Source organism: Pantherophis guttatus, chromosome 13 (assembly GCF_059756535.1).
Source record: "Pantherophis guttatus breed Tessera chromosome 13, ASM5975653v1, whole genome shotgun sequence".
Taxonomy (NCBI): domain Eukaryota; kingdom Metazoa; phylum Chordata; class Lepidosauria; order Squamata; family Colubridae; genus Pantherophis; species Pantherophis guttatus.
The window spans coordinates 20,005,556-20,018,650 of record NC_142075.1 but is presented as its reverse complement, the minus strand read 5'-3'; the positions used below and the strand labels follow the sequence as shown (position 1 = coordinate 20,018,650).

Genomic DNA, 13,095 nt, shown 5'->3' with positions numbered 1-13,095 from the left:
CAGAACTGAAGAAGCTTCTGGGATGAGAAGTGAAACCTCTTCAAGCTTAGATTGAGTCAGAACGGAAGAAGCTTCTGGGATGAGAAGCGAAACCTCTTCAAGGAAAAACAAAGTCCAGTTGCCTTTTGAAAAAAGCACCTTTGGGACAAGGTAGATGATTCTTCACAGGGCATCCAGAATACGGTCCTCCTGCCAAAGGGATGCAATTTGAGGTTGTGATTGTGGTGGATTAGTTTACCTTTGCAGCAGAATAATCCAAAGGCATATATTCCGTCATGTATTCATCCAGAAACACCTTAAATGTATTGACCCAGACCCGTACGGGGGATTCACTCCAGTTCCTCTGTTCGAGTTTCATGGTTTTCTCTAGAATCTGCTCAAACAGCGCATAGAGATCCTTGTAGCGGATGCTCTTCCCATCGCCCATCTATTAAAACATGGAGAAACGAAGGTGAATGTCTGAACGTTCCCACAAAGAGGATAGAAATGTATTAAAACGTTCATTCACTAAAATAAATAAACATTTGCATCCAAAGAAAACCGTTAAGCACAGTCCTGAAATCAAATCATAGAAAAGGCAGGTCATAACGACTGATTGCCTAGAACTCAGCAACACAAGCAGGGGTCTTTTGCTTCCTTGCATGATGACTGAACGGGCAGGAAAGGTGTTGTGTCACAATTCTGGATTCAAAGTATTACCTCAGAGCAGTGTTTCTCAACTTCGGCAGCTTTAAGATATGTGGACTTCAATTCCCAGAATTCCCCAGCCAGCAAGGCTGTCAGGAGAACTCTGGGAGTTGAAGTCCAATCATTTAAAACCTTCTCAAGATTGCGAAAGACTGCCCCAGGCATTGCTTTATTGAAGTTTGAGGAAACTGGCACTATAAAAACACACTGCATAAACTCTATTTGCAAAGCTCTGAGTGTCATCTGAGACGCTCCCTCTTTTTATAGCAGAGGTCTTCAAACTTGGCAGCTAGAGCCAGCTATGTTGGCTAGAGAATTCTGGGAGTTGAAGTCCACAAGTCTTAAAGCTGCCAAGTTTCAAGACCTCTGCTTTATAGTCATAATCACACTTCCTATGATATCTGCTTGAACCCCTCTTACTAATTTCATTAAACAAATGACTCATTTGCTTTCATTCCATTCACTATCATTTGGATGATGAGACCATTTTTATTCTTGATACTGCACAAAGAAGCATCTTCCTGAACATTTGACTTTTTTCTTCCTGACTTTCTTCCTCCTCCTTTATTTGCAAAAGCAGGAAAAAAATTTTTTTGTTACATGATACACAATGATCAAGATAACAAGAAGAAGCAGGAACATCAGTTAATAAATCTAGTTCCGCCTTCTATCAAAACCAAAATATTATCATTGTAAACAATTATCTTCCCAAACATCAAGAGCGGCTTTTGTACAGTTTGGCTGCACCAGGAACTTCTGTCATTAGTACTTAATTTTAAAACATAAATAGTTATTTAACTTACTGCCAAAGCAGAAGAGTAGAAACTGAAGATATTTTGCCGGAATTCTTTCAAAGCTTTTTTAAATACCACGTCCACAAGAGTGTCCTTCTTACAATCTTCGCTATCCAAATCATTCATCTGAAAATAATGAAATTAAGACTGTTTTTCAAAATTTTACCATGTGACCGATTTAGTGATGCAGAGCAAGCACACAATTTCCAGGACAGCAGTAAGATGGCTACATGAAGGCTACCCTGTTTTATTTAATGACAAAACTTTTGACTGTTCTGGGTCCAGATGTAAACAGTGCTCTCCCAAAGATGTTATAGCAGTAACTTGCTTTATCCTCCCCTATCAGGAAGAACACTAAAATCCTTCCAGATGTTTCCATCAAGAATAAAAAGCAATACATTCAAGGCTTATTCAGGAGCAAGGAGACCACTGGACTATGAGCCATGGTGGCGCAGTGGTTAGAATGCAGTTCAGCAGTTCAGCAGTTTGATCCTGACTAGCTCAAGGTTGATTCAGCCTTCCATCCTTCCAAGGTCGGTAAAATAAGGAGCCAAATTGTTGGGGGGAAATATGCTGACTCTGTAAACTGCTTACAGAGGGCTGTAAAGCACTGTGAAGTGGTATATAAGTCTAAGTGCTATTGCTGTTGCTAACTGCTATTCAAGAATGAGAAGGGAAAACCTTCCCTACTTATGGCTGGTATTTCATTGCATTTTAGCCTGATTTTTTTCCCCTGCACTTGCTTTCCCTTTTCTTACATGTGTTTTGTTGTTTTTCACATCGAAGAGGCTGGAGCTACCGTATTTTTCAGAGTATAAGACGCACCTGTTTTCCCCCACCAAAAAAGAGGGTGAAAATCTGGCTGGGTCTTATACTCCGAATGTAGCCTTGCTCAGCCTCTCAAACAGAGGTTCCAGAGGCTAAAAAAAGCCTCTGAAATGGAGCTTCAGAAAAAAGCCTCTGAAAGCCTCTGTTTTGGAGGCTTTCAGAGGCAGAAAAAAAAGTTTTTTCTGAAACAAAGTTTCAGAAGTTTAAGAGGCAGAAAAAAAAGCAAGGCGCAGAGCTCACAACCAACGAACCTGTTGCTAAAATTCACCTCTGGGAACAGCTGATGGGAGGTATTCCGGGAGGCCGATCCACCCACCAATCAGCATTTTTCTTATTTTCCTCCCCAAAAACTAAGGTGTTTCTTATATTCCAGTGTGTATTATACTCTGAAAAATTCAGTATTTCTCTTTTAACTAAGCTCTGCTGCTTCAGATATAAGGTACTGTTTGACAAACAGGACAAATATACGGCAGATAAAAGTCCATCCAGAGGCTTCCATGAAGTCCATAAAATCAGCTTGCAAAGACTGCATACTAAAAGTCAGTAATGATTCTTAGCTGGTAAAGCTGTCGATTTAGGTATGTAGCATGGAATATATACCAGTTACCTTTTTCAAGAGGAACTCGTCCATGCTTTTCAAGTCACCGGCACTTGTTATGATCTGAAGAGCGTCGTTCTGCCATTGTGCAGGTTCCATAGTTACGTTGCTGATTTTCAGGCTGCGTTTTCGCTTGACCTTTGGAGATGGCTCTTTGTTTTCTTTACATTCCCTTCGATAGATGCCCGACAGTTCGGGACTCCTTGGAGGACTCAGCTCTGCATGTGCAAAGAAATGTGCAAGTTTTGCTCAGAATTCCCTTGAGAACAACAAGCAGAGCTATCTTCCTAATCAGGAAATGGGAAAATTGGAAACACTAAAGTCACGACACATCATTTCTTTAGCATAATGGATAGAAAGAGCTGATGCATGAGTGCCTGAGATTCCCACCTTCACTGTAGGGAAATCCTAGAAAATTTAGGATTCAAGGCAAATTAGATAATTCAAGGAAGAACTCTGCTGGTGTCTGGAGTTTAGAACAAAGTCTTCTGACAATCAGTAAGGAGCAATTCATGAGCCTTTTGGATTTCTGATGAAGTGTAAAAGAACCAGAAGATTATTCAAACACTGGACATGACTGTCAATACAACCGATTGACAAAGTTGTTCATTGAGAAAGTATTTTGTTTATTCACAATGTCTCGTGCACAAAGCAGGAGTTGAATTTTGAGATCTTTTCCCATTCCAAGATTCTGTTACATCTAAAATAAGTCACAAAGCTGATTTGCCAAGCCAATCTTTGTACTTCTGAAACTCTGAATTACCAGTTATTTTTTGTCTTTGCAACCTACAAAAGAAACACATTTAAATCTTTATCAGCTCTCTAGCTGACCTTTTCATTAAATCAGTGTTTCTCAATCGTGGCATGTTTAACATGGGTGGACTTCAACTCCCAGAATTCCACCTATCTTAAACTTGTCAAGGTTGAGAAACACTGTAGTAAACCACCTGTTTACCTTCTTCAAGCTGGAGTCCCGGAATCATGTCTCTTCCTGGTGCATCTTGGTCAGGATACAGTTCCAGCAGCTCTGACTGGGTAGCAAGCTTCTCCCTGCTTATCTTCTTCTCCCCCTGCCTTCCTTTCCCCCAAAATCTCATCTTGGCTCTTTGAGGTCTAGTAAATGACAAATGGGAAGAAAAGTTTACTCAAGCCATGTTGATTATTTTATCCAGGTGCAGAGGCACACGTACCAGCTGGCCACTCACACAGCACAGTGCGACCCGGTAGTGGGCCGCGGACCACTGGTCTATACCGAACAAAGATAACTTTGCTTATCCTTCGTTCCTCACAATTTCTCTCTTTCAAGCATTATAACTGAAAGAGCTTATCTATATTGTTGAAAAAGAAGGAAAAGAAGCACTGAATCATGTTTAATTCAGACTTGCTTTTTTTTTTCTTGTTGGAAAATTTATACCTTCTGTCCACGGATATGATCTTCTGGGCAACTGGCAGCATTCCAATCTCTCCTTGAGACATTGTTTTGTGAAGCTTTGCTTGGCCTTCATTGGATGCAGAACGTTGTAACATCTGCAATAATTTCAAACATAGCAGAGGATAGAATCATTTGATATTCTAAGGAGACGCAATTGAGCTATACAGCGCTTTGAATACTTAAGCTGCTAAAAAGAAAAAAACACCACTCCCTATGGCAAAGATGCTTTTCATCTGATTGACTTCTCTTCTCCCTGTCTGGATTATAGCCATAGACTAGAAGATGCAGCACAACATTCCGTTACTATTAGTTCAGAAAATCAATACTGAGAGGAATAGCAACACATTAATATAGAATCTTAAGGCAAAAGTAATTGGCTTTTGCATAAAAGTGTGCAATTACTGAAGGCAGTTATGGAAGGTATTCCTAAAAAACCTGGCTCCTGGATTTTTTATTTTTTTTAAAAAAAGAAGTCTGTTTGAAGTACCTTTTGATTCTTTAAAAATAATATTCTCTTTGATGTATTCATGGAAACTGCCAGCTGGTGAATGTTGTCTCCACTTAAAATTTCTCATACATTTAATAGTTCAACTTTTTGGAGGGGAGATCCTTTGATTATTATAAACAATATGGAAATTGATATATATGACTCACTGCTGAAATATCTGAAGACCCAGTTAGGGACAGATCATCATAGAGAAAAATCTATCTATGATGGTTGTTAAGACTCAACAAACTTGATGGGACATAATCCATAATTCAAAATAGTAAACTTTGAGAAAAACGACCGCTCAAAAGGAAAACAAGTGTGAGAGGTCATTATATTCCAGCGCTCAAGGATCAATTACTTTCCCATTTTCGATTAGAATAAATACTTTACAGTGATAATACTGAGGATGGTGATTCACTTAAATACGTTTTTTCACATAAAATGTTGTGCTGAATCTGCTAGAAAGAAGACTGTAAATTACTGCTGTTCCAGATCTAATTTCATCTCAGCAGGGAATGCTGACAGGTCAAATGAATGGCAGGATCTGGCACATATCCGTTGGAAAAGCAGTATTACTTAATGCAAAGGAAATGGCTTCTAATAAAAGTCTTTTCAAGGTTTTGCAACTGTCCAATTTTGAAAAATACAATTCACTGAAAAGGGCGGGGAAACGCTGATAAATAAAGGGAACAAAGAATCTGGTTCCAGGTACCCATCTGGGAAACCACTCTTACATCTTTTAGCTGCTATGCTTCGATTTTTTTCTCAATCCCAGCAAGAAAGAGTAAGCCCTTATAGCTGTTTTTATTTTCCTGGCTCGCTTGCAAAAATGGAAAAAAAGAAATACGTTCCATTTCCACCCTTAACAAAAAGATGAATTGTAAAAAAATTCGTCTCCAACTGCATTCAACAGACATAATAGCAGGAACAGCATAATCTCCTAATTCTTCTCCATGCTGAAGATAATTTGGGAGTTGTACTTCCACAAAGATTTTTTTTTAAAAAAAGATATGCACCCTCTGTCTCTTTACTTAAACAAGTGGATTTAAGGCTTGCTTCAGTTGCATTACTGGGGACAAAAAGCAAAATCCAGACAAGTTGCAACAGCAGGCTCTGCCAGAATGCTAAAGAATTCAAAATATTTCAGGTTCCTTTAAAAAAAAAAACAAGTTGCATCTCTTATCTCTGCAATATTCAGTCTTGTGCATGCTTAAATTGGGATAGTGGCAATCATCCTAACCTTCCCTTCAGGCCTCGTCCACGCCAAGTGGTCAGCTAACCAAAAGCAGAATAGCTGACATGTAATAATGAAAAAGAACAATCAATGCCAAACATATTGTAATGTACTCAAAGATGATGAGCAACGTGCAAAAAAAATATATATGGGAAAAACAGGGACTTGAGAGGCTTTTGTTCACCCACAACTGGTGTGGAGGCGATAACCTATTTCTTCTTCCTCGTGACATTAATCAACTCAGTTCTAGCAAAAGAGAGCTCCTTAAATGACACACCTCTTGTGCTGAAAGCTCAGAATAAACAACCTTCATTTCATGTGCTGAAAATATGCACCAATGTGACCTGATTAAAAACAGCCTTGGCAAATACCAGCCATTAATTTTCCGAACAGTAATGAGCTGCAGGACGATTTATCACGTCTAACAAGACAGTTGATAAGTCTTTTCCGAACAACTAGAACAGACAGGCAAAATAAAAATACAAAACCTAACAACAAAAAACCCTTCAACAAAACACAGGTGACAATTTTAAACACGTCTGAGCAATATTACATATCCGAACAATAAGTATATGTACATTTGAGCAATATTACATATCCGAGCAATACATTTACATTTAGACATCTATAATTCACAACTTGTATGTAACAGCGGTCATGAAATTCAGCATAAATTTAAAAAGCAAGAGCTTGAGTGTGCATGCAGATGTAAGTAGTTGTGCTAAACCACTAATGAAAAAGCTAATGGGGCGCCAAGAGAAGCATGGAAGGAGAAAGGATGCAAGATAAGTGAAGATCTCTAGGAACTATTTGCATGCAGAGGACATCTGTTAAATGGTGGCAGGAGAATAAAAAGAGTGTTTGAAAAAGTGAGAAGAATGAGGCTCCTTCTGAACAAAGTGTTCTCCAAGCAAACAGTGATCCCAGCACCTTGACATCTCAGCCACGATTCCCAGTCTGAAACTAGTTAATGTTGGTGGAAGCAGCACTGTAACTTCCAAGAACACAGCCCATTCCCTCTGGTTATGCCGTCTGGAGCAACTGGGCTCCTTGGCTTTACCATTTCTGTCCGAAAGGATTTTATAATCTTCCCAGGGAGGATGAATTGAATGGAAACATGATCTCGCATGCTCTTCGACATCTCAATGTGAGTAACAGGTCTCTTCAGCAAGCAGGAAAGTTCATTCAGATTAAAAATGCTTTTTAAGCCTTTTATTCATGATGTCCCCCTACTGTAAATCCCATCTAACTTTTTAAATTTTCTGCCTGCTTTACTAAACCAGCCGTATTTCTATTCAACTGAAAGTTGCCTTTCATCCCAAAGTAAAGTCTAGGCTGGTTCTATTGTCTACCTTGAACAGGATTGGAAGGTTGGAAACTGGCAAGCTAAGCAATAGAATACAGGTAGTTCTTGACTTACAAGCACAATTGAGCCCACAATTTTTGTTGCGAAGGGAGACAGTTGTTAAGTGAATTTTGCCCCATTTTATGAGCTTCCTTGCCACATTTAATAAGTGAATCATTGCCGTTAAGTTAGTAACATGGTTTTTAAGTAAATCTGGCTTCCCCATTGACTTTGTCAGAAAGTCGTCAAAAGTGATCATGTGACCCTGAGACGCTGCAAATGTCATAAATATAAGACCGTTGCGAAGCGTCTGAATTTGGATCACGTGACCACGGGGCTGCCGCAATGGTTCGTTAAGTCTGAAAAAACGGTCCTAAGTCACTTTTTCCCCACTGCCGTTGTTAACTTTGAGCGGTCACTAAATGAGCTGTTGTAAGTCAAGGATTACCTGTATTCTGCCTGCTTCATCTTTACTTGCTCAAAGAAAACCCAGCGTGCCGGTGGAAGGGGATGATGGGGAGTATGACCGCAGGGACCTACTGCGGAAACCATGGCTAAGGGAGATGACGCTGAGAGGGGTCAGCATTGGGTGACTGTGTTCTTAGAGGTTACCATCCCATAATCTCCATTACAGGATGGGAGAAACAGCAGTAGAAGGTGTCAGTTCTGCTGAGGGTTAGCCAAGAAATGCCCCACCGCTCCCCGCTACGACTGCTTGTGGAATATATTACCATTTCAGAGTCACTATGACAGGGCTGCCCGAGCCTGACTGCACAACCTGGCTCAAGGTGAGGTGGATGCTCAAAGGAGAGAAGGAATTCAAGATTGTCATCACAATCCTCTTCCTCTGTATCCCCCTCCCAATCAGCAAAAGCACCTCTAGTCAAGAAATTGGAGCGTGTCCGTGCCATGCGGGCTTTCTTTCTATGGACTGGTCGAGCAACCTGCTTGACACCAAATGATAAAACAGATGGTATGAAATGAACAAACAAACAAACAAACAAACAAACAAACAAAAAAAACCCCACCACCACACAAGTCAAAGGATAAGGAACATGGAACCATAAGGGTTTTTTTTAAAAAATAAATCCTCCGAGGGCATCATTTGTTTAAATGACGTGCTAAATTGGACCTCAACAAACAATGAAGGACAGCAGAAATAAGGTGTGTGTGTGTGTGTGTGTCGGGGGGGGGGGCATTTGGGAAAAGTAGAAAAAAAATGCCCTAATTGCTTTTAATATCATTTCGATGACGAGCCAGTTCAGACAGAACATGGACCTGGTTCTCAGTGAAGTGTGGCTGAGTTGCACATTAAAACGCAACGGGAGATTCACCCTGGCACAAAATCTAGATAATCTGATGCCAGAGAAAAAATATGTGACTAGATTCTCCCTTGTTTTCTTGTTTGAACACTCAATTATGGGAATCCCTGCCTACCATCTGAAGTGTACAGCTGAGAAACAGCTTTGATACCACATAAAAAACCTAGGTCAACAATACCAAAAAAAATGTACTGTGGTATACCACTCTTTAATCTTACATCTGCTTTCCAGCTGATAAGACCCTATATTCCTTCCTACAGAGCATTGCCTCCAGTGGTGGGATTCAAATAATTTAACAACTGGTTCTCTGCCCTAATGACCAGCTGGGTAGGCATGGCTCGGTGGTCATGTGACCGTGTGGGTGTGGACAATTCAACATCGCTCACATCGATGGGCGCTTTGCCTTAGCTGTTACAATGTAATAAGGGTTAACCAGAGAGGCAATTTCTGTAAGCAGGGTAATAAAGATTAGGCTAGAAACACCACCAGAACGTTTCCTTCCTGACTTCCTTACAGGATTAGCCCTGTAAAGTGGGAAAAAAACAAAATAAGATTTCTTCCAATAACCAGTTCTCTGAACTCCTTAGAAAGTTAACAACCGGTTCTCCCGAATAGGTGCGAACTGGCTGAATCCCACAACTGACTGCATGCTAACGGTATTGATGGTTTGGAGGGATAGCTGGGAGAAATAAGTGATTTTACTGCTGAAAAAAAAATATGTTTCTTACCTCTCCTCTATCTGTTGTTCTGGGAAGTTTCAGTGGCTTTTTCTGTTCTTCTTTTGGAAGAAGCAGAGGTGCTGAAGATCCTTTATTCAAACTAAAAAACAAAGCGATTGCAAACTTACTTGCAGTAGACCATATACAGGCAGAAGTTGTTAGCATGGGAAAGCAGTGATCAACTTCCTATAAGGCTACTGTATCGAGTTTCCCTAGAACAGCAAAGAGAGTGCCTTGTAATTTTACTGCTGTTTGGTTCAATCATCTAGAGCAGTGATGGCTAACCTTTTTGCCATCGCATGCCAGGAAGGGGGGGGGCACGCATGCGTGTGCCCACACTCATAATTCTATGCATTCTGCCCCCCCCGTACATGACCCCCCCCTCGCTCCCGGCATGTGATGGCCCAGTAGGCCCTTTTCTCTCTCTCACCTGGCTCCAGAGCCTTTGTAGGAGTCTGGGGAGGGTGAAAATGGCCTCCCCCCCCCCGGAGGCCCTCCAGAGGCCAGAAACGGCCCGTTTGCCAACTTCTGGTGGGACTGGAAGGCCTGTTTTTTGCTATCCCCAGCCTCCAGAGCCTCTCTGGGGAGGGTGAAAACGGCCTCCCCCCCCGGAGGTCCTCCGGAGGCCGAAAATGGCCCATTTCCCAACTTCTGGTCCCACCTTCCGGAAGTGAGCTGAGCTCATGTGCCCACTGATATGGCTACGTGTGCCACCTGTGGCACGCGTGCCATAGGTTCGTCATCACGGATCTAGAGAATGGGTGGTCAAAGTTTTGAGTTTAAAGGAACATTAAAGGAATATCTATATTTTTGCTTGTAAGATTTGAAGCCATCAAAGTGGGATATTTTGTAAACATTGGATGGATGGGAGAGAAATTCAAGGCCAAGAAAAGAAGAGTCAAAAGTCTGCTAACTAGAAAAGACAGGAGAGAAGAGATCCGGGATCTGAACCTTGGGACTGACATAAATATGAGGGGTCCTTGGTGCTCTCTGAGGTTGGTTGTATTTTTGCAGTTTTCATTACCCAAGCTATGAACACCCTAGCACTGATGATATTACCTAGACTGGTAATGAAATGTTTGCAAGAAAACAACCAATCTCAGAGAGTACCAAGGACCCTTCATTCCTATCCTGAGTTACAAATATTCTCCTCTATCACTGACAAATATAGAGCAGATTTCATGTGTGGAGGGAGGGAGGGGGGAGGGAGAGGGAGGGAGAGAGGGAGGGAGGGAGATTTACATCCATGCCTGCTATGAAGCTTTGATGCTCTGAGAACTCTCTCTCTCTCTCCCTTCCTCCCTCCCTCCTCTCTCTTATTTATTTTCTTTTAAGGCTTCTATTTTCAAGGAAGATCTAAGTAGCAGTTTTATGGAAATGTAACATACAAGCATCCATTATCGTACTCACGTATTGCCCAAATGAGCATCCTTTGGTGTAAAAAAAATGGAACCAACTCTAGTTTGCTTAGAAGAGCTTTCCTTGCCCTGGCTAGGAATTCGAGGCAGTCTGAACCGTTTTTCCCTCGCAGGTAGATTGCTGACACTTTCCCGAGACTCAATACCCATTTGCAAATTCAACCAATCTGTTCCAACAGATTCCAGGATGACTGGAGTCTGGCTTTCCTTTTTCTCTGGGATTTTTTCCTTCAGGACCGTCTGGCAAATAGGGGGACTTCCTTTTTTGGGGCCAGTAGGAGATTTAAGGACCACCGATGAGGTGGCTTCTGTCTTTGTTGCAAGTCTTAGATCTCCCTTGACTTGAGGATGGGTGATGAATAGAGGTGGACCTCTGTCCATTTTCTTTGGTGAGGTGAGAGGGGTTCCATGGCAAGAGTCCCGAATCCTATTCTGTTCATTCTCTTGTCTCTGAAGCTCTTCAAAAACTTTATGCTGCTTCTCCAAAATTTCTGTCTGCTGTCGTATTTGCTCCATCATCTCTTTTTCGTTCTGCATCTGTTTTCGTTTCCGGCGTTCTTCTTTCTCAACATTTAACTTCTCCAACTTTTCGATAACCGTATCCGAGAGATGCACTTCTGTAGCTGTAACAGCTGGGAATTCTCCACTGCTGGACATTTGACCATTGTCATGTAAGGCTGTGTTTTGTGTGGTCCTTTCCAGTTGAGGATTTTTTTTGGTGTCTGAGAAAAAAAAATTGCTCCCTATTTCCATTTGTTTGTTTCTTAGATTATTGTCCCTCACTGAATGGCCAACTTTCAACTTGTCCTGTGGCGGAAGATAAAATGTAGGCAAACTACAAGAAATTAATGATTCTCTTGTATGCTTATTGGAGACAACGTCGTAAGAGTCACAAACTGACGACCGCTCTTTAACAGCAAGACAGTCAAGTAATTCAGAACTTGAGATCGACCTCTTTCTCTCTGTCATAGTTTTATTTATAGTAGCAGCAGCAAATTTGGAGATGTCTTCTTCTTCTTCATCATCATCATAATCATCATCAAATTTCGGACTATCATGTAGTGATTCTGTGGGATGTACATTGTGATCCAGAGACGAGAGGGGGTCCCGGCTTAGGTTCTCTAGACTTCCGCGAGAGCTTTTACTCTCTGGAGTTCTTCGAGGAGATGGCATCCCTTCAGAAGCGAAGTCAGGGGACAACTGGTGCTCCTCTGATGGAGAAGTTCCGCTACTGGATCGAACCTTTAGCAACTCCAAGCTAAAAATGGCTTGTTCCAGTTCGCGCATCCGCCGGCTCTCTCGCTTTGCACGAACTCCTTTTTTTTGGTTGAGATCTTCCAGGGACTTTGGTCTTTCTCTGACAAGAACTTCCTCTTCCATGCTCATTCCGCTCTGGCTGTTGGCCCTCTCATGGTGTTTGTGCAAGGAATTTGATGGATCAATTCTATTGTCCGTAACCGATGTGTAGCCTTCTATGGCTTTCACTCTGTTTTCCAATGAATTCTCTTCCCATTCAGAAGGGTCTGAATCCTTAATACCTGAGTTATACCCTAGTATTAATTTATCATCTTTACTTGTTAGTCGATTCTTTAGTGATGCTTCACTCAATTGCTGCTCTCTTAATGTGGTAAACCTGTTCAAAGAAGAATAGGTGGAGAAAGAGCTCAGTTATGATGATCACAAATTTGTCAATCTTCCTTTCATTTGACCTTTTCCCAATAGCTTCCCATTCTATTTCTTCTAATAAATAGGAAGCATCAAATATGCATAAAGACTAGGGCATGTCCCACAGTTCTCCTGATGATGGGAACATGCATATTCTCATATATCAAGAAAAAGGTTATATCTTTTTTTCTGTTCCGGTGCAGTTTATATAAAGGCAACAATTGATAGGATTGCAATTATTTTTAACTCAGGATTTACTGCAATGGGTGAAGCTTTACATATAGCTTAGTACTATCCATTAACCCAGTTCTTCCTCAGCTTAAGTACTTTCAGATGAGCAACTCCTAGGATTCTCCAACCAGAATGGCCATTGTATCAAGGTTGGAGGAGACTATATGGACCACAATCCTCATTCACACACATGATAATGACTGTGGTGGTTAAACTAGATTGGGGAAGGCCGATTATACTGGTTGATTGGAGAAGTTGTAGTCCATACATGTTGAATGCAGCAGATTATGGAAAGCCGATCTATTATGTTAGTAGCTTATAACTTTATGTCC

General features: G+C 41.2%; 1 protein-coding gene across 16 annotated transcripts in view; it reads right to left on the bottom strand.

The window, feature by feature from the left end:
* The window catches only part of MYO9A (myosin IXA), a 95,060-nt gene that overhangs the window by 15,028 nt on the left and 66,937 nt on the right, over positions 1 to 13,095 (bottom strand). For 7 of the 16 annotated variants that reach the window (XM_087878186.1, XM_087878188.1, XM_087878180.1 and 4 more), the window contains 8 exons: positions 10,860 to 12,500; positions 9,459 to 9,549; positions 8,140 to 8,352; positions 4,322 to 4,434; positions 3,863 to 4,020; positions 2,917 to 3,125; positions 1,491 to 1,607; positions 239 to 427 (listed from right to left, as the gene is read on the bottom strand). In XM_087878186.1, coding sequence (XP_087734312.1) covers positions 239 to 427; positions 1,491 to 1,607; positions 2,917 to 3,125; positions 3,863 to 4,020; positions 4,322 to 4,434; positions 8,140 to 8,352; positions 9,459 to 9,549; positions 10,860 to 12,500 — 2,731 coding nt within the window. Of the gene's footprint in view, positions 1 to 238; positions 428 to 1,490; positions 1,608 to 2,916; positions 3,126 to 3,862; positions 4,021 to 4,321; positions 4,435 to 8,139; positions 8,356 to 9,458; positions 9,550 to 10,859; positions 12,501 to 13,095 lie in introns of all 16 variants that reach the window. The other 9 variants (XM_034432643.3, XM_087878185.1, XM_034432640.3 and 6 more) reach the window with 2 other exon arrangements.